Source organism: Cavia porcellus, unplaced genomic scaffold (genome assembly GCF_034190915.1).
Source record: "Cavia porcellus strain 051 isolate PalLab524CR breed Dunkin Hartley unplaced genomic scaffold, mCavPor4.1 scaffold_7, whole genome shotgun sequence".
NCBI classification, from domain to species: Eukaryota; Metazoa; Chordata; class Mammalia; order Rodentia; family Caviidae; genus Cavia; species Cavia porcellus.
In genome coordinates this window covers 74,888,111-74,909,690 of record NW_026947490.1, presented here as the reverse complement: position 1 = coordinate 74,909,690, position 21,580 = coordinate 74,888,111, and the positions used below count along the sequence as shown (strand labels likewise).

The following is a 21,580-nucleotide window of genomic DNA, read 5'->3' as shown; positions in this document are numbered from 1 at the left end:
ACAAAACACTAAAAGGGTACAAGTAATATAGAATTTCAAAAAAATCAATAAGAAATCACTAGCTAATAGATTACATATTGTCATCTTAGAAATAGTCAATTAAGTTACAAAATTAAGCATACAAAGTGGACATTCAAACAGTGAGACCGCAAACAGTTGTGTTCAATGATCCAACAAAAACTTAGTAATATGTTCATCTATCTTAACACACTAAACACACTTGCAGTTGTGTCCTTTAGAACACTTAAGAAGGGTAAATTTGAGTCATGAATGTGACTCAGGTCCATAATATTTGAGAAACCCAAAGTATAAAGAATATGAAGAACAAAATAACAGAGAGATGGGCTTTGTGAGGTTAGAAGGGCGTCGGGGGATGGAAGGAGACAGGAGGAAGGGAGGGGAAGGGAAAGAAAAGACTTGAGATGCAGTATGTATATATACCAGTTCCTCAGGTGGATGTGTCTATTATGTATTATAAACACATACTGATAAAAATGTTTTTAAAAACAAAATAGATGTAATTGGTGCTTCTTCTTATAAAGTGCCTCAGGCATGAGCTCAGCAGAATCCAGGACCCTGACCTTAACAAGGCGCTCATGGGAGGCTTTTTGTCTTTTGAGTTGCTAGATGCTTAGATGCCTAGCTGTGTTTGGCCTCACCTACATCCTTTCCATTTTCAGACAACCTGAACGAACCCTCATACATGTGTGCAAAATCACTGACAACTGCTGCATAAGAAACAAACCAAGCTGCTTTTTAAAGTAGACATGCTACCAACTTGACCGAGTTAACTTTGCAAAACTAAAAACTTGTATATCGTGACAAAATTTGAGATCTAAGGAGCCAAGCAGGAATTGGAATTGTGTCCTTAACCTGAAATTTAAAGAGAAAATGCGGCGGGAAAGTGTCAGCAGTGTGTTACTGGCAGGTCAGCTTTGCTCCCGATGGGACAAGGGTTGACAGCTGCAGGTCTCAGGGTAGAAAGCTGGAGCAGAGGTGTTCAGAACTCAGAAACATAAACCCTGGGTAGAATGCACAGTGCAGTCCCACATATGCTAAAGGACTGACCTGATTCCTTGTGGCCCAAGATGCCATCAGGTGTACCCAGAAAGCGACGCCAAGAATGGAGACGTGGGGATGTTATTTTAAAGTCAGAGATTTGGGTGGTAAAGAATGCAATGCCCTGAATTGAGACCTGGGCACTTTTTCAAGGCTTGTATGAAAGCTCGTCTCTCTTTGTGATTGGGTTTGGCTAATAAGTTTGAGTTTTCCACAGAGCCAGGCTGTGAATTAAAACTGAGTGGGTTAACAGTCTTTGTCATGACCATGGGACCTCAAAAATAGTGTTTTTGTTAGAGTATTCTGGTGCAGTAGAGAAGCAAAAAGTACAAAATGAACAAGTTTATTGAGGACGTGGAAAGGAGCACACAACCCATGGCGGCTGGGCTGTCTCCTTCCACCAGATCAGAGCGGCAGAGGGTTCTATGACCTCTGATTGGAAGTGGAGCATGGGCAGATGTTGATGACGTGTAAGGAACCGATTGGAATTCTCTGTGCATGCAAACGGGAAGGGAAGTTGCAATCAGGGCTGAAGAAGAAACAGGAAGTGGTAAGCCACCTTAGACCACCTTAGACCACCACCATAATTGTGCAGTAATTTATACTAGGGCAAGAAACTTTCAGTTTTTACCTTCTGTTATATCATTGGTATTTTACAACATGCTGTGCAACTGGTGAAAAGATACTGATTTAATCCATCTTATTGCTTATGGAGAGCCTTCAAATATGACATTAAAACTCTCAAAAGGGACACTGCAAGAATTTCCAGAACCATGTCCACAAATCATGTCTGGAGATTCTGGATAGTGTGGAAAGTATTTTGTGTCCAGATGGTCACACCATAAGTTCGGTGCGTGAGTACACTTACGATGCAGGGTCTGGCAGAGACTGGGCAAGCACTATGTTCTCTGGGACAGTTGTCTTCTGGGAATGGAGTCCTGCACTTGCCTCTGCCTGTCATCCTACATGGCCTTGCATGGAGCTGAGAGCATGTCCAGCCAGGCAATACCAGCCCCGTGCCCCTGAGTTCTTCACCTTGTGATCGGAAGTAACTTATGAGTTCTTTGAAAATAAATAGGAATTTGTGATTGTGTGACTATGCACCAATTATGTGTGAGGAAGTGTAGGGCCTGGGGATGTCTCCCAGCAGCAGAGCGCTTGCCTAGTAGGCTCAAGGCCCTGAGTGCAGTCCCTGGGAATGGGGGAAAAAATCTGATTGCATTTAGTTATGTTGTCAGTGGACAGACAGATTGTAAACTCTCACATGATTATCCTTGTACTATAGGTAGAATTACTGGGCAAGATAAAACCTAGGTGGCTTTTAAGCTATGACTGATTACTGCAAAAGTGATTAATTGCATGCCTGCTATACACTGGGTATTCTTTGAAAATTGGAAAGGTAAAGCAAGTCACAGCGAATATCTGTGGAGCACAATCTGTCTATCTACAGCCAGAGTTGGTGCCTTAATCTCTCACCCCTCAGTTGCTGGAGCCAGGATCTGCAACCTATGTGGGGCATGTCTGCCTGGGTGGTGTGCACAGCGTGGCACCCCTCAGCTCCCCCACGTTGACCACTGCCTGACACTGTGTTTATGCTCATAAACATCCCATCAGCAGGAGCCGTCGGCTTCACAATGGGCTTCATGCACCATTTCCGCAGAGGAATTTCGGCTGGCCAGGGTGTATCATGCAGCCAGCCCAGAGAGGCTCCATGTAATTGCTTACCTGTGGGTCCCACTATAGCCACTGTGAGCCTGAATTGGGTGCGGACAGGCATACCTGTGCGCGCGCGCGCGCGCGCGTGTGTGTGTGTGTGTGTGTGTGTGTATGTGTGTGTGTGTATGTATGTTTGCATATATTCATGGGTGCAGACTGAACAAGACTGAACCAAGGAGGAGCTGAGTCACTGACACAAGGAGATGTCAGCTTTTACACACACGATCCATACCAGTGGCATCTTAACTGTCATGGTTTTGTTTGGTGTCTTTGTCTTACCTGATGTGAACTTTGGAACTGATTCATGTCTCTGGCTACGGGGAACCAGAACCACAGAGAATTCTAGTTACCATTATGTATGGATTTCTGCTACTGTGGCTTGCTTTAGACTCACCCCACTGTGACACAGTATTTGGGGCCCATGGCTTGGATGCTGAGAACCTTCCTGCTAAGTCAGAGGTCAGGAATCCTACTTGGAAAAAAAAAAATTTTTAAGGGTCCCTCAAGGAAGATGACTGCCACGGAAAGATGTCCTGGGTTTGGTGGGAGGACAGCAATGTGGAGTTCCTGGGAAGTCACTGTCTTTCTCTGGGGCAAGGACACTTCTCAGGCCCCCTTCCCTCCTCCACCAGTGCTGCTGTGGCATGGGAAATCGAGGCATGGGGTCCACTGTGGATCTCCTTTGCCAGTGATGGCTTGTGCCACTTGTGAGTGGGCCTGTGTGCTCAGGAGGAGAATGGGTCCCTCCCATTGACACACCGATAGAGAGGTGACTGGGGAGCCCACTGTGGAGCAGTACCCCCGCTTTGCTTGGCCTGCCGAGCCCCTGCTTTCCCTCAGCCCTCTGCCTCCAGGCACGATTACATCCCGTCCTGGCCCTGGCCCCCTGTTCCAGCCCTGCCCCTGGTGCTCATTCACCGTCTTCCCCTCTTCCTCTGCAGCCTCCTCCTGTGATCAGGAGCACCAATCTGCCCTTGAGGAGGCCAAGCAACCCAAGAACGACAATGTGGTGATCCCCGAGTGTGCTCACGGTGGCCTCTACAAGCCAGTTCAGTGTCACCCATCCACGGGCTACTGCTGGTGTGTGCTGGTGGACACGGGACGCCCCATTCCTGGCACATCCACCAGGTAATGCATAGCTGTGGGGAGATGGGGCAGGGGCTGGCGTGAGGACCAGAAGGCCTCGTCATGCCAGATGGCGACAGCCCAGGAGTCCTCTATCCTCTGAGCCTGGGTAGCCTTTAGGTGCATGTGACTTCTGGATCCAAGAGCAGAGCGAAGTGTGACTCTGGAGGTCTTCAGAGCTGACTGTGGGTGATAGTACAGTAGTGTATAATCACATTTAAGGCAAGGTCTGTCCAAGCAGACTCTGCGATGGGGAGGATGTGACCTCCTCACAGTGAGGGTGAGTGCGTCCTGAGGAAGCCAGGACACTGGGTGCCAAGGTGGCTTTCTGCAGAGCTAGGACACTTGTAAGATGCAGCATTAGAAATGGCGAGAATGTGCCAAGACAAGAGCAGTAAAGGTATTCGAGGCTTTAAATCTAAAATCGACTGATACACATTTTATGTGAATTTGAGGAAAACAAGTCATTTCCCCAGGGCGCCTGAGAGAGAAGAGTGCCTGGCTCACAGGGCAGTGCGATCCCCAGAGGGCTATGCTTTTGCAGCTCCTTTACGTGAATCTGCCTTTGGGTTTTTTCTAGGTTTATTTAAAAATACTTTACAGACATGAAAATATTATCTTTCAAATCTTGTCAAATTTGATGCCTGATTTCATCTCTATTGCCTGGACATGAATATTTTGACACTTCCTGAGTTATTTCTTCAAACTATCTAATACAACCACCAGGCAGATAGAGAGGAGAGCAGGTCTGGGTAGCCTTGGGGCAGCACACGTGGGTCCCTGGCTTCATATCACCCCACACCCCTTCCTTGGGAGCCCCACAGAGGAAGCTGCACTGTGCTTCCGTAAGGGGTGGGAGTGGCTGCAGGGTTTGGGAGCGAGGACCTCCAGATACAGAGGGAGCACAGCCTTCCAAGGGATTTCCTTTGGGGCCAGCCCCCTGCCACCTGCTTGCTGCTGTGCATGCAGATCAGGCCCTGCACCTGCTGTGCTCTGGCTACCTGAGTCTCTGCACACAGCTGTAGGGTCCCTTGCAGACATGTTCTGAGGGATGCTGTGTCCTCAGAGAAAACCAAGGAAAAAGCTGATGTTCAACATCAGACTCCTCGCTCTGCACCGGAAATGCTGTGATCAGCACTCATAATGATATCCCTGAAGAACCTGTAAACACTTCATTGTGTGATCAGCTCCGAATAGAACAAGCCCTCTCTCCCCCATCTGGTTGATTTTGCTCTGTGCACACCATCCTATTTCCCATCAAAAAGGGGAGGCTTGAGCTTTCTTCTCAGGTTTGCCTGCAGGAGAAAGCAAGCCAGTTTTTGTATATTTCCTTTCTCTCTGTCTCTATCTCTGTCTCTGTCTATTCTGCCTGTCTGTCCATCTGTCTGTCTGTCTTCCTCTCCATGAAGAGGTTTATTTGGCAGAACTTAAAAGCACACACAAAGGAAATAGTGTGGGCTCTCAGAGGTGTATTACAGTCAAGCTGGGAATATTTATATACTTTGGGGAGTGGAAATTAATTGTTCAGTTTTCAAAATAAGTGATCTAGGATGATTTGCCTACAACATTCAGTGGAGCATTTTAATGTGTTTATCCTAAGGCTAGGTAGGACATTAAGTCGAAGGAAATGAAGAGCCCCCGTGGTGCTGGCTGCATCTTCTCTGTCATTCACTCATTCAGCAAGTGCTGGTGATCAGTGGGACCTCCTTCAGCAGACATGGTTTCTACACTTACTGCTTCTCCCTGGTTGACAAAGGGGCTGGGCACAGGAAGTCCCTAATTTCACGTGTACTTGGCACTTGGCAGCTCTCACACTGAACAGATGAGAACCCCTAGGATTCCCTCAGTTCACAGACACAGTCAGAAGGAAACTTTGTCACCCTTCTGCTTAGCCACTGGCAGCTTCCTGGCTGGCTCAGGGCTTGTTCACACCAGGCCTCCTAGAAGCATCCTTTGCAACCATGGGAACATATTACAGAAGCAGAAAGGCTTTCTCTTTGCTACAGGAAGAAAAGTCTCCCCTTTGACTTGTGAACTTTCCCTCTCTCCTCTTGGCGGAAATGTGCCCCAGACCCAGACAGTCCCCAGGCCCCGAGAATGGGGAGGATGCTCATCATAGAGTATCCAGGTTGGGACTGGGTCCAGTCTTCAAAAGTCTAGGTTTGCTGTGAAAGGAGAGAGGCCTCTGTGGTGTCTGCAGCCCGCAGTCAGGGATATGATAGATGCAAAATTGGGGCAGCAAACAGAGCATAGCAGTGAGCGTGGCTGGCACTTGTGCTGGTCCCAGACAGAGCTGGATGGAGGAGCAAGAGTCTGAAGCCCTGGCAGGCTGGGTCTCAGTGAAGGACCTTGGACAGGGTGCATGGTGTCTGCAAAGCAGGGGAGCAGAGTGGAGGGCAGAGCCTTCAGAGTCAGCCTGGGCGACTGCTGGATTCCAGGATCAGAGTGAGGGTGAGATCTCCCAGGGGACACAACTCTGGCTTTCCTGATGCTGAGACTCCGGGCTCTTTTGCTTTTTAGTTTCCCGCCAGCAAACACGTGCATGTCTTCTCTTCATGCAAATGTATGCATGCCCTCTCTTCCAGCAAACATGCATAGATAAAACCTAGCTAGTGATAAAATAGATCCATTGGTAAGTGATTTGGAGGGAAGTGAATGGAACTTGGAGGGGAGGGTGTCCGGGGGGTGAAGCTTGAGCAGGATGGCCAGGCTGACTAGAGTGGAGACCTGCAGAGCTGGGAGCAGTGGGTAGAGAGTCCACCAGGGTGCATGCTTTCCTTCACAGCAGGACCCAGTGGTTTTAACCAGTAGTTGTGGAGTAGCTATCGGTATCAAGTAGAGAAAAAGAGGATTCCCAGATAGGTGTGTGTTGCAGGGACTGCTTTCCTAAGCTCAGAGGTGCAGCACACTCAGTTTTGGTTGATGCTATATCTTGGCGATGTTGCAGGGGACAGAGTGTCTCAAATCTGCTCTGACATCACCTGGCATCAGCTTTATCCTGAGGCAGGTTCTCTTCATGGTCACAGGATGGCTACAGTATATCTGACACCACATCTTCATGCCACATTGCTCAGGACCCCCAGAATGCCCACCCCACAATCTTTTCTAGAAGACTCCAGCAGATTCAATGCATGGATCACTGTCTGCCAGTGGATCATACACCCATGAGGAAGGGCGTGTTTTATATCGATCTGAACCTTTGCAGGAAGGCAGTACCTGATGGTCAGTCAAGATCACCCGAGCACATGGTAAGCTACAGTCATCTTCCTCATCCCAGTTCCTGCTGCTCTGGGTGACTGGGTACCTGCATCACAGACAGCCTCCTGCACCAATGTTCAGATACCATCTATGCCATTTGCTTACTGAGTTCATGCAATGAGGAGTCCAGGGTGATACATTGTACTCAATTTTATGCTTGGGAACAGAACACAAGTGTTTGTTTTCCTCCTTCTCCACATAACCGGGGTGAGGAGGCAAATTGAAAAATTCAACAAAAGTAGAAAGTTCCATATACCAAATGCATTCCTATTTATGAGCCAGATTGCTTTCCCCACACCCATGCAAAGGAATTAAAAGGCTCTCAGTTGGTAAGCTGCAGATAAGGCCCTCAGTTCCAGTACCCTGCACACCCCAGGTGCACAGCAACTTCCAGGTACATCATGTGGGTCCAGAAAGGAAGTGGGAGTGATGTTCCTACTCCTCTGGTTCTCCTCACCAGCATCCACATCTTGACCACAGCTTGCCCTAGGAGAAGCAAAGAGACACACAGGGAGGGTCTTGGCTTGGAAGGAGCTGCTGGGTTCAGCATGGAGCTGCTGTGAGCACATACTTTCCTCTCCAAGACAGCAGCCGAAGGCTTTGTCCCCACTGTGGGCCTGTGGACTGTGCCTACCCTGCAGAGGGCAACTCTGGTGCCCACCTCCAGGGCCTTTGTCTTTGGCCCTGTGCCTAGGACACTTGGCTTGAAATTGCCCTTCTCCCTGACTGTCAGCCTGGATTCTGATGGGCTTCCAACTATTCAAGAGGGGTCTGTTGCTCCATACACAAAGCTATTAGAATAAACACTATCTAAAACCGTAGAGATAGGTATCAGAGCTGAATTGAACCTTTTTGGGTAGGGACTGCTTCTTAAGATGTCTCTTTCTTACTGTATTCAGCATTGCCTACCACTCTTTAAAAGGAGTAGAATATTTGTCTGTCAGTCGGCATCAGTTCCAGGATTCTTAAGATATCTCAGCCCCAAATATCAGACAAACCCACATAACCACGCAGAGTGCTAACTCCCTGTTAGGAAGGTCTCATTAGGGATCTACGGCCTGGGTTAGAAATGACACCTCTCTCTCATCACCCTGTGAATGGTGGGATCTGAAGGGTCCCAGATACACTGCAGAGTCCAGAGGGGCAGTTTGGTCCTAACTACAGAATAGCCCACACCACAGGTGGCCCCAGATGAGCTTAGACAGGTGTCCACTCTTGGTCAGGGGTTCGTTCCATCATGAGTCCACTCCTTGGTCAAAGCTGGGGCACTCATTTGTCTTTTCATAGGCCACACCTCACTGGCCCCTGGCTGTGAGAGTGTCCATGTCCACTCTCATGTTCCAGTCTATTCCAACCCTATAGTCACTGGCCTGAAAGAATTTCCTCTTACTGGCATATGTTCGTATTTTCCACATTTAACATGTGCCTTAGAGACACAGCTTAGTAACCCTTGGCAAGCAGGCTTCTTTTGCGCATTCTGTCTGAAAGCTTTCCTTTCCTTTCCTTTTCTGTTACTACAGAGTGAACCCAGAGCCTTCACTCTGAGCTGTGTCTCCAGCATCCCTTTAAAGTCACTAAGGTTCCTAGGCTGGGGTTCAATTTGCAGTCCTCCTGCCTCAGCTTCTCAGAGAACTAGGATTACAGGTGTATGTCATCGCCTCTCTTTTGGGTACATCTTGGTTCCCCATCTTCAGGTTGTAGTCCAGATGCATCACAATGAGCCCACTATGTCCCAAGTGCACAAGGGGTTCCCTGAGGGTTCTCTGGTGTCAGATGGGATCTGGTGTCTGCAGCCCACAGAATCCCAGATAATGGCTTTGAGGTGAGCGTTGGTTTGCCAGAATGCCAGGGGGTTTTCTCATTTTGACAACTGCTTTCAGAAAGGCTAAAGAAGCTTGTGAGACTAGGAATGAATTTTCTGGAGTCAGAGGCACTGTTTAGGCGGCAGGGAGGCAGGTGGAGGTGAGGATGTGGGCTCTCATCGTGACTGGGCTGAGCCTCCCTCGGGGACTGGCCAGGACCATCAGGGCAGCAGAGGCATTTCCTTTGCTTCTATTTCCTGTATTTGACAAACACTTAAATGATGAAATCCAGGTATCCCAGGTGATGTTTACAAAGTGCGTGTGACCCCATGGCCCTTCAGACAGGAAGAAGGACAAGAGAACAGAGGGGAGGTGAAATTCACGGGGATTCATGGGGCTGGAAACCTGTTGGCCCCTTGGGACCTCCTAGGCCTGCTCCTGAGACAGTGTCCTCCACATCCTCCTGCCCTGACCTCAGGGTTGCACCAGACCAGGTGACCTGCGCTGTGTGGCTGGTTTATCTCTCAACCCACCACAGGCAAGACCCAGGCCTGCAGGGGAGCCGCCTGCCAGAATCAGTATGTGGGGTGTCGATTGGGCCACCCCAAGGGGAAAAATGGAGGTGCAGCAGCCAGGCTGCCCAGGGCCACATGGCATCCTGCTACAGGGCCAGAGGGAAGGCTGGGGCATGTTTTCTATAAATCCCGTGTCTGCTAGAGTAGGGCCGTCAGGGTGTGTCCCACAGCGGGGGTCACTTGTCTCCTAGGAGGGAACTCCCTGATCGTCCCCATCTGAAAGGTGCCCTTAGAAGCTGGCATGTAGCCAGGGTGTTCATACAGAAACACCAGGATGACACAACCAACCATGCTTGTGCTCACGGCAGCCACACATTGTTGACCACGTCCTTGCCAGGTGGCTGAGACCTCTGTAGTGCAGCTCTCCTCTGTCTCTGTGGCCCAGCACAGTGGCCACGGTGAGGAGAAGCTATGGACTGCAGCAACGCTGGCCATGGACCAGCTGCCCTCTGGTGTTGGAGCAGGGAGTTCAGCCAGTGGAGCCCCAGCCGCCCAGGACTCGTGCAGTTTCCAAGCGTGCTGGCTGGAAACCACTGCTTTTCTTTCCTTTTTTAAAGCACTGGGACAAACTTTTATAGTTTCATGAATTTAATGGGAAATGCCCTGGTCCTTACAGTGTAGCAGTATAAAACTCTGCGCCTTTCTGAGAATTTGCCTTCCTTCTGGAGGGGGTGGTCAGGCACCCCACCCTCAGCCCTGACTGCTCTGCCCACCCAGAGCAGCACGTGCCTCAGAAGACCTAGTGGCAAAAAAAGGGGCGTGGGTTCTGAAGTCCATGAAGACTTCAAGAACAGATTGAAGACACAGGCCAGGAGAGCGGTTGCAGTAGCTTCCTTCCTGTCACCTGGGAGAACATGTTTCTCCCACTCATGGCACACAGTGACAGAAGGCATGAGCCACAGGTGTGGTGTCAGAAGGGCCCACCTACCTCTGTGCCAAGGCCTAATGCTCCCATGGCTCGCAGATGCACAGGAGATGGGAGAAACCTGTCTCTGGGGCTCACACTAGCTGACTTCTCTTTTGTTCCCTGTCACTCCCAGGTACGAACAGCCAAAGTGTGACCACACAGCCAGGGCACACCCCACCAAGGCACGGGATCTGTACAGGAGCCGGCAGCTGCAGGGTGAGTATTGGGTCATGGGGCCGAGGGGTAGAGTGGAGCAGGAGGAGGCCTTTGCTTCTCGGGGGGCTGGCCTGGCCTCCTGCTCCTACACAGGATGGCATCCTCTAGGCAGATGCGGGAGCTCACAGGTAAGGCAGGGCTGCTCCCAGTATACTGACCAAAAGCCACCAATGGCAAGGACAAGGTGACACATTTGGGAGCAGAAAGAATCAGTGTCACTTTAGAGTCTGTGTTACCAGAGTAGAACTCTTGGGTGCTTCTGAAACACACAACAAAGGATTCTTGATGTCTTTTACCTGAAATAAAGCAGCAACAGTATTGTGGTTCTCTGTGTCCTTTAACACTGAGTTAACAGTTGGAGAAACTGAGGATTAATGGAAATGAATCATAAACTCAGTCTTTGGATAGACGGATTCAGTTGCAAAGGATTATTTGCAGTTTCCAGAAATGCTGAGTTTGAATTAATGATTAAAGAGGAAATTCTGTGGCATCAGATAGCACCCATGGGTTTATGATTCACCAGGACAACAGCCAGGCTTTAGCTTTTCACCAAAGCAGAATCTTCTGGGCCAGGTGGACTCAGGCAGCAGACACCACTGCTCCACTGTGGCCCTGCTCAGAGGCAGAGCCACTGTCATGGGGGAGCCCAGTGCTGTCAGTAAAATGCCTCAAAGCTGTTTGCTCTTGGTCCTCTTTCTCCCTTTAAATATCTCCAGATAGAAAGTATTTAAAGTTCCAGAGACCATGGAAATCACTCCAGTGTCCCCCATGTTCCAATTTACCTGTTGGATCCCAGTCTTATATTCTGGATAATTCTCCTCCTAGAAACTTCTATGGTTGAGGAGTACTATCATGGATAGAAAGGGTTTTCAGTTTTAAAAAGGGAAGATGCTTTTCTGTTCATAAAGACAGAGAAGACCAGGATACCCACGACAGATAAATTTTCCTTTATTTACTCCCATATCTGCTCAGCGGCACTGAGGATGAAAACACCTACTACCCGACACAGTGTAAGTGCAGGTGTCAAGATGTGGTTGGAAAGGAGGAATCTCAAGCTTTTCAACCAGCAGCGCTGAGCACAGTCCACAGCATTCACCCTCTTCCCTGTCTGAGGCGGGTTCCAGGAATGCATTGCTGGAATTACTTTATCCATACTGCTTTCCTGTGAGGGATGGTTCACTTGCTCTCTGTGTCGCAAATCAGGCTTCCTTCTGTATTGTGGAGGTGGAGAGGTAGAGAGACCATGGAGGTGAAGGCAGCCCCCCAAAACCCCCAAGATGAGGGTCTCTGGTATGCTTTATCCTATTTGTCCTAGAATTCTGGTTAATTCCTCATCTCGGAAGCCAGGCTTTAGTATTCATGGGTGACACCTTTCTTAAAAGGAAGTAACGAACTTGGCCCACGGCTGCTGGGTGGAAAGCCCTTCCCACGCAGTTGCTAGTCCATGCCGGTCTTAATCACGTCCCATAAAATCCTCACTCTGTTCCTTTTGCCTCTAGCTCCCTTCCTGAAGGGTCCAAGACTCATTTTTTGTTTTTAATAACACAAAGCTTCCTGGCTCCCCAGATGATGCTTAGTGAGGTTTTCACACACGTACTGTGAAGGTAACTCACGACAGTCAAGCGAAGTTTCGCTCTCAGTCAAGAGCAGCTGCTATTTGCTCCTGGTAGGAAGGACCTTCAGCTGTACTGTGGCCAGGAGTTTTGATCTGAAGACAGGCATGGATTCCTGTCAGACCATCAGGTGCCCTGTCTGAAGTTAGACAAACTGTGAAGAGTTGGCACCATCCTGGAACAAGGTCCATGTCAGAGCCCTGGCAGCCATGTTCCTCCATCATACTGGGGAGAGGTTAGCACTAGGTTGTGAGCAAATCACCTCCCACCTCCCCTGATGTGAAGCCAGCTTCTCTGGATGACGCTGTTCAGAACATCCTGCCTCTCCACTTCCAAGATATCTCCACTTATTCATTTTTATTGTCTGTAGAGAGTCATCCTTATTAGGAGATAAGCCCAGGAGAGTCCAAAATTAAGACTCTTCTTGGTAGAGAGGAGAAAGTCATGCAGCCTTTGGATGGGCGAACATGGGAAGTCACATGAGGCAGATGTGTCCTCTTCTTAGGAGGCTCCTGTCTGAGTTTCAGCAGCGAGGTTCTTTATTTTCCACACTGAGCTAGTAATATTCCAAGCCAAGATCATTTTATTTTTTTTCTTAGTGGCACTGGGACTGAAAGCCAAGGCCTTCACCCTGACTCATATCCCCGCCCTTTTCATTTATTTGTTTATATTTATTTATTTTTATTTTATTTTGAGATGGGGTGTAGCTAAGTCACTATGTTTCCCAGACTGACCTCTTCCTGCTTCTAGACTTGGGGGGTCTTCCTGCTCCAACCTCTTTCAGTGCTAGATAACAGGCTTGCTCCATTCCACAGGTGTTGCCTAGGTGCTGGTTGGTGAGCAAATATTTACTCACTTGATTCATAGGATGGTTAGTGTGTGTTCTAGCCCATGCTAATCAGTAATACCAGATCTTCAGAGGACAGCACTTTCATGTAGGGAGGGAGCAGAGATCCAGACTTAGCCTTACAGGTTGCACACTGGATGAACCCTGCGTGTCCCTGTTGGTTTCCTGCAAGACCTTGCAGGACTGTCCTATCTCCTGAGAGTGGTTAAGAACGAAGGTAGCGGAGACTCCCAGCAAAGCCGTTAACCGCACCTTCTCCTTCTGTGATCTTTCTTGCTTTCCTGTAGCCATATCTCTCCTGGCACTGGCACTATCCAGATGCACCCTAAGCAGATACCTGCCCCACCCCTCTGGCCTGGGCTCCTTCCTCTCCTCCTGTGTCTTCCTGTGGCTGAAGAGCCCTGTGCAGCTGGAGTGTGACCCTGTTCATGCTGGGCTCCCGTCCTACCCAACAGGCCACCTCTCCTTGACCTCCTGGCCTCCTGCACAGTCCTTAGGCCTCTAGATTCTGGAGGTACCTTCTTGGCCACTTCTTGGCCGGCTTCTGTCCCTTCATGGGCCCCCTGCACCCAAGGCTTAGGGTGTTCTATGAAGCCATGGACACAGGCCTCTGCTCAATGTCTGAAGTGGTCCCCTCAAAGGGAGCCTTGTGCTTTCTAAAGTCCCCACCACCTGCCTGGGGCCTCCTGGCGCATGGGCAGGAGACTGTCCTTTTCCCACCTGCACATGACTGCTGTGTATGGAGGGACACTGGCAGACCTTGATTCACTGACCCACATCTCAGATGAAAGGGAGTCATGTGGGAGGGTAATGGGGGCCTAGGGCCTGGGAAGCAGGGCAGAACCCACTGCTCCTAAGATACAGCACCTTGTAAGGCTGACCCAGGAAGAAGGGCCAACAAAAGCATTCTTCTCCAAATGCATGCTAGGGCCGGCAGAATCTAGGGGAGCAGGCCCTGTACTCATCCTGGATGCCATGGAGCTCACACTTTAGGATTTTTTGCTCCTCTTTTCTTTATGGAATGTGTTATGCTTGTATTGCTCAGGCAGGCCTAAAACTTTCAGGCTCAAAAGATCCACCTGCCTCAGCCTCCTGAGAGTTGGTCCATAGGCTGGCCCACCTTGCCTGACTCACAGACAAGCCCCACAGGGAGCCCAGAGGCAGGCACAAGACCAAGTCACAAGAAGGGTGGTGCTGACACTGGGAGTGGCACAGCCAATGCTGACCCCAGTTTCCCATCACGCAGGATGGCAGGAACAGTTGGTGCTGGAGACTTAATTTGAGAGAAGTCAAAATAATTTATTTTTATGGCTTGGGTTTTATGCGTCCCCATAACATGCACGATCAGATGATTTTCATCTTTCCTAAGTAAGTACGATGGTCTTGGCTTGTTCTCGGGTGCAGCCTTAGTTGGGTACATGGGCTGGCCTCCCTCTCTGTGGGCCTTTGGCCCCATCTGCCCCATGCAAAGAGAGCAACTGCCGGCAGAACGATCAGGCTTCCATCACAGCGCAGTCCACTTCTGTCCTGGCAACCTTGAGATGGGAACACCGGCCGAGAGCGGCTGTGACCAGATCAGTCCTGAGAGGAATCTTCTCCTTTGGACGTTGTCCTTAAAGGGGGCAGAAACTGAAATGGTCTTTGATGGATGTCATCCTTCAGCTTAAATCCCAGGGGCAGGGAGGCGTTGGGCAGGAGGCTTTTCAAGGTTCTGAGAAGCATGATCACAACTGTCTGTGGAGACCCTTGTCTCCACTATGGGCAGCAACTGTGTCCACCTGTTCTTGAAAGCCCTTGGACTAGCTCCAGGGACCCCATCCTCAGCCAGCCTCTGTGACAGAGCAAGGCCGCAGTCAGAGCCCCATGGCTTCCAGAGCAAGCATGTCCCCCCTCCAGTGACCACAGCATAACTGCAGCTTAGACTCTAGCACCCACGTCAGGCCTCCTCCCTGGCTTCCAGCTGTGTTGGAGCACTATCCTGTAAAATTGCTATAACATTGACTGTCATTTCCCAAAGCTGCATAAATGAGCATAGCTACATTGGTGCCCAGAGCTGAGTGACCTGAAGATGCTATCGTCTGGCTTTGCTGCAGGGACATGGGGCTGGCAGGTGGCGGTGGAGGAGGGTGTCCTACAGCCCGAGGCTGCACATGGTTTGTGCTCTAGGTTTCTCCTTAACAGACACCATGTCTGTGTATCTGCTGTTAGACCCAGTGCAGGGTGCACGGGCATAGGGCTGCTATGCTCTAGCTGAGCTGGTGAGAAGGTACTGGTAGCCTTGGGGAACACAGTCGCTCAGGGCTGGGAACATAGGCATCACTGTACACCCATGGGGCTCACCCATGTCATCTGCTCCCCAAGCAGGTGCAGAAAAGTCCTCTGTCCCTTTCCTTCTGTGGGGCTGGTGTCAGAGGTTCGGAGCCGTGAGCAGGCTGGGTACTAGAGAGGACTTTGCTTTGTGAGTCCTGCATGACGTTGTACCTGAAGAATGCTAGGTCACAGCCAGGGGCTTGGCTTGGCTTCTGGGTATGGCCAGGGTGCATTCTAAATGCAAGTGCCTGGGGGACAGTCCTGAGCCTTCGTGATTTTATTGCTGGAAAACTGAACCCATGAGATTAAACCCATGGATGGATGTGATTGCTAACCTTTCAGAGAACTGTGGCTTTTGTTGAGAAAGCATGGCAAAAAATGGATTGTGAAATGGGTTTTATTGATCCATGACAGCTGCGGTATAAAGCCAGATTTGAGAACCACCCTGAGGCTTGCACTCTAGGGCTTGCACCCAGGACAGTACTGCTCCACCCCGAGGAGAAGGCACGATTCAGAAGAGCAGCTTCTACTGTGTCACACTCAGGGGCTGGCGAAGTCCTTGGCTGGTGCCAGGAAAGTGCACAGGAAAGCAGCGCTTGACAAGGACTTCCATTTCCTCACTAGAGCTGGCAAAGCACAAGCTTGTGGTGGAAGGGAAGCACTCAGTGGGCCAGAGCAGCATCTGTGTGGCATGTGAGATTGTTACTAGAGTCGTGAATTGGGTTTATGGTTCTTGCCTAGTTTTAAGAGACTGAGAAATTGGAGCGGGTTTGGAAGAAGATTATAAGCATCCATTATTCACAATAAGACACGAGTGAATAAGGACAAGTTAAAGAAACAAATGTTTTGCTCCCAAAACACAGAGAAGGGAGTGTGTAAATAGGAGTGTGCTGGCCACCTTTTCCACTTGTCAATGCATGGGAGCTCTGGCTCGGCTGAATACAAGGAGCTTCTTTCGTGTCACCAAGTGGTCCCTAAATTGACAGAGATGTGAGGCAGCAGTAGGACTTAGACAGGGCAGGACACAGAGGTCCTCAATGCCCCTCACAGGTGCCAAGTTGGTGGAACCTGCTGGCAGCAGGGTAACCTGAGATCTGGGTGCACCTGCACCTGCCCATGCGTCCTTCAGGATGTAAACAGATTTGCAGATATCCCCGTTTGTCTTGTGTACCCGTTTGTAAAGATTGCTTGTGGGTGGCAGGGCTGGCTTTATGCCCAGTCTAGCAGGTTGGCAGCAGGGTTAATGCACTGCTGTCACCATCATTGGTTTCTTCCTAATCAGTGGAGAGAAGGCCCTGCAGGATCAGTGTGTGACCCCGGAGGAGCTGCATTCTGATGTGGAGTCCGGAATCTGAATGGCAGAGTGAGAAACAGCAAGGGATGAGGTGCAGGGAAGAGGGCAGAAGACCTCCCAGCAGGACAGGCAGAGACCCCTGAGATGCAGGATGTGGGCAGGACACTGACAGACCCGGCCTGCTGCAGGGGTCAGGGCACCTTCTCTTCCCACAAATATGGTGCCCACCTCAGACCCCTGAGCATGCCAGCCTGAGGAAGGCCACAGCAGGAGAATCATACCCTGCTCCCCACTCCATGGACCCTAGTGGGCTGGGGTTACTGGCATAATATTGCCCTGCCAGTCACTAAAAGTGACTACCTGGTAAAAAATGGTTTCAGAGTTCCTAAGATTCATGTGTTCAATGTCATTTCTTGTTTCTCAAAATTTGATTGCAATAAATAACTTAATTTTAAGAAACCCAGAAGTTCGCCAAAGTAGCCAAAGGCCCAGGGTTTGGTGACACCCTACTGGACACCAACAATATCGGGCAAAGCACCGAGAGTCCAGTTCTCTGCCAACACTGGCTCAGCGAATGTCATTTCAGAAGAAATGTGATTTTATACTGATTTTAAACTTAATTTTTTTTTTTTTTTTGGTACTGGGAATTGAACTCAGGACTTTGCACTTGGTGGGCAGGTGCTTTTGTGTTGGTTTGACTGTCTATTTTGAAAGCATAATTTTGAGTCTCAGAGGCCACATGAAAATTTCCTAAGAGAGGAAGAGCATTATCAGCTACATCAATACAGTAAAATCCTGATTTGTGTGGCCTTGGTTGCTTTGAAAGTTATGATTATGCAGAAGAGAGATGGAATAAAGTTTATCTCTATATTAATCCTAGCAAAGCATCTGCCAGACAAATTAATATTATGAGCAATATTTGAGAGACAGCTTAAGTAACTTAAGAACAAACTGTCCTCAAGCACCACCAAATATGTCAAATCTGTTGGTAAATAATTGCAGGTTTATTACACACGATTCCTATCTCTTTATTAAATCAGTTTATCTGCAATAATGAACCACTTGAAAAACCTTCCAAGTATGGTACCCACTTGAAAATAACAAGTTTGCCTTTCATTGGCCTACAACTCAATTTTATCTAATCTAGGTTTATGGAGACTCTAACATGACCAAATAAAAACCCTTCTGTAATACAGGGCACTTGGTAATTGAAGTAAATGGCCCAGGCAGAACATCCTACCAGGCCATGCATACACACACATGCACATATGCTCACATGCCTACCATCTATCTCTATCTCCTGCATGCAAGGTTCAGACTTCTAAATGAATGCAGGGGTGTGAGTCTCTCTCAGCCCCCCTTTTTGCTTTAGGCACTGAGACACTGTTCCCCTGCCCCTTCAGGGTCTCGCATAGAATTTCCTACAGGCAGCAGTGCCATATTGAGGGCCTCTCCTCTTTCTGAGGTTCCTGTTGGGCTTAGGAAACATGACTCTGGAAGCCGATGCCCTGAACCCAGACCCCTGCCCTGGGCCCATGGGAATCCTGCCCCTAGAGAGATGGCAGTGCAGAACTATGGAAAGCTGGCATACTGTGTGTCTAGAGGGTGTCAGCCCAGCTCCTGGCTCTGCAGGCAGGAGTTGAACTCCAGAGATGCCAGAGACATGGCCCAAACTAAAAGCTGGCCCCAGCTCTATTTGTTTTCTCAGAATTCAAGTTGCTTTTTACAATAAGCTTTGCTTTATATAGTTTAATCTCTCACATTCTGCTTTGTATGTTTTAAAAATACAAGGTGTGGTTAAAAAAAGTGGTGAATATTAAATCTTTAAAATTTCATTTTAGTAAAAGACATATTGATATTAAACTGCCATAAAATATTCCACTCTGAGCATCCTTATCCTGTTGTTTTTGTGACTTTCTGAAGCTGTTCCAAATGTCCTTGATCATGAATGTCTTTAGTTGCATATGTAGCCATCTTGTCCAGAATTCATTTAAAATGCTTGGCTTTCTTGATCCTCTTGACTCTGGGAAAGAGCCAGAGGTTCCATGGTGCCCGAGCTGGAAATAAGGTCATGAAGGCTTCCTGTGATGATTTCACGAGCCTGTCTTTGGGTTGCACAGCACTCAGCAGCAGCATTTCCATTACTGCTTGTCAAACCTAGTAATAACACTTGCAGAGAGGACTCCCAGGACCACTTCAGGAAGTGAAAAACAGGTGTGATGTGTGTATGTACCAGTCCCCCAAGGTGAATATATTTACCATGTATCACAACATATACTAAAAAAAAATTTTAAGCAATCAAAAAAACTAAATGGCAAAAATGCTCAGCTAACTGTTTGAGGCTCTCAGCACTATTTTGAGGAGGCTGAACAACGGTGTGTCTTTCACTATAACATGTATTTTAAATTTAGAGGAGCACCCTGGATTTTGATCACTCTTTGTAAATAGTGTGTGCTCAAATCTAGCAGCAAGTACTGAGCCACATGTCTGCCACTGGCTTTGTGCTCTCTGATTTTTCTTGGTGACTTTACAAGGACAGGGAAGTGAATCCTGCAATCCTGGGCAGAGGAGGCAGCCTGTGCTGTCCACACTGGCTGCCTGCTCTTCGCCGTCCCGCTGTGCACACAGCCCCTGCTCCAGAGAGGCCAGCGTGTTCACAGATCAGATGGAGAGACGAGTTCTTTGTGTCCTCAGCCCTCAGGCTGCAGGCTCCTGAGCAGGCACTGGGTTCTGGCTTTGCCCTGGGGACAGATGACCCGGGAAGCTTGGACTCTGGGGTGGAGTGTTCTCTATCTGGCTTCCTGTGGGAAGGACTAAACCCAAATCCAAGCAGCTCTGCTAGAGACAGCATATGAGTGGATGACAGCAGTGTCTTCACTGGAGAGCAGGACACTCCAGGCCCTGGTTAAAAGGACCTTCGGTCTTTGTGCCTTCATGAGATACCATGAAGTTCTGACGTGTCTTACTCCTCAGCACTCACACCCCAGCCGGGCTTGTACCTCCTCTTCTGTGCATGGGGACTTGGCATGCTCATGTGTCTCTCTGCATGTCCATGGGGCTGCTCGCTGTTGTGTGCCCTGGGTGAGGAAGAGGCTGGGCAGTCTGGTCCTGTGGGGCTCTGCCTCTTCCCCAGGGAATCTACAGGTCTTCTTGGATGACACGAGGTCACCCAGGAAGTGCAAGACATGCCTGCAGTCATATGTCCATCCTGGTAAGAATTCAGATCCAACAGTTACCAGCAAGCTCAAGTGACTTCTGGGAAAAACCATCTTATTTAGTTGACTTCAGAGAAGAGGTATTCTCCAGGCCCCAGAGTCTGAGAGGGACAGGACAGTTATCAAAATCCAGCCTGAGGAAAGGCTGATCGAGAATTTGGGTGAAGACAAGTCCCCATTTCCTGCCCCTCAGCACAGTGAATTCGGGACAGCTGCGGGCCCAGGTCACATGTGGAGCCCCTGCTTCTCCATCAGAAAGGCTGGTAGGACCCATGCCAAGGGCTGCTCAGGTCTGCAGTTGGAACACCTTTATAAACTGTCCCTGAAGCTGGCATGTTGCTTGGCAAGGTGGGAGGGAGCCACACTGCTTCTCTCCATAGAGCGTCACATCAGCAGGGACACAGCAAAGCATCCTCTGCACCCACTGCCAAGAAGAGGCGGTGAGCCATAGCCTGGCTGTGCTGTAGTGGGAATAATAAAGCCGTAGTGCACAGCTGGAAGAACTGATCTGCCCCAGACATGGTTGTTTCTGCTGCGGGCTGAGGGCAGATTGTTGATAGACAACCATGTGCTTTAATGGCAGGAAACTACAAAGCTCAGTGGTTCTGATGGTTGCTCAGTGATCTCAGCCCAGATGAGATAAGACAAGAACCGTTCGCCTTTCCCCTCATGGAGATTGGATACTGTGCCTGGGTGCCCCGTGGTTGTCTCTGACCACGTTCTCTGAAGCAGGGCAGTGCAGTGTGGCCAGAAGGAGGCTCCACAGCACCAGAGTTGGTGCACTGTGGCGGGTCACACCTCTGCCACCTTTCTGCGAAGGGGACAAAGGGCCTGGTCATGAAGGAACATCCGGTTTCCTCTGGGGCAGAAAGTTAGCTATTCTGTAGCTCTTCCCAAATACAAATCTAGGGTTGTAGAAAATGTTTCTCTTATAAATTAATATACCCTGAAAAATATAAACAAACACCGAAGCATTAACCAAAAGCAATTCATCCCAGAACGAGGCTGATTTTCTGTTTCCGTGTCTGTAATGGTGTGTGACGGCCTGTTTAAAGGACTCTATGGGCAGGTCTGTGGAAAATCCTTAGAAGATAATAAACAGACTCCTCCGTCTTAGAAACCAGCAGAACCTGGAATTTAGAGAAATAGGCTAAGTTTGAAAATGTGAAACCAACAGTATCCAGCCAACATAAATCACCTGCTTGTCTGTACTGTGGTCCTTCTCACAAATCCCCACTTCCTCATCCATTTTCTCATTTAATCAGGGTTTGGCAGGGTTTGATGGAAGGTCAGCACTCTCCAAGCAGAGCCCTCTGTGGGTGATGTGCATGGGGCTCCCTGACCTGCAGAGATGCCCCCACTTGGTTCCTCGAAAGGGATTGAGGAAGGCATCCCTGCTGGGCGTGGCCCTCATCCAGCGGGCTTGTTTCTGTGGTGTGCTCTGGGAGTTTACAGCCTCTTGTGCTTCTGCCAACTGATGAGCTTAAGAGGACACAAGCGCATCCCATGCCCAAGGGCACGATGGGTCAGCAGAGTGCAGGACAAGCCTTGGGCAGAGCCACTGCCCTTGCCCATGGGCAGTGGTGAGGAGGGACAGACCACATCTCCTTACCTCTTTTCCAGGGTGACAATGGTTTCCTTAG

At 49.3% G+C, this 21,580-nt stretch overlaps 1 protein-coding gene across 3 annotated transcripts in view; it reads left to right on the top strand.

Moving 5' to 3' along the window:
* Positions 1-21,580, top strand: part of Smoc2 (SPARC related modular calcium binding 2) — a 141,159-nt gene that overhangs the window by 97,089 nt on the left and 22,490 nt on the right. For all 3 annotated transcript variants that reach the window (XM_063253862.1, XM_005002212.4, XM_003466462.5), the window contains 2 exons: positions 3,717-3,903; positions 10,576-10,658. In XM_063253862.1, the coding sequence (XP_063109932.1) occupies positions 3,717-3,903; positions 10,576-10,658 (270 nt within the window). The remainder of the gene's footprint in view (positions 1-3,716; positions 3,904-10,575; positions 10,659-21,580) is intronic.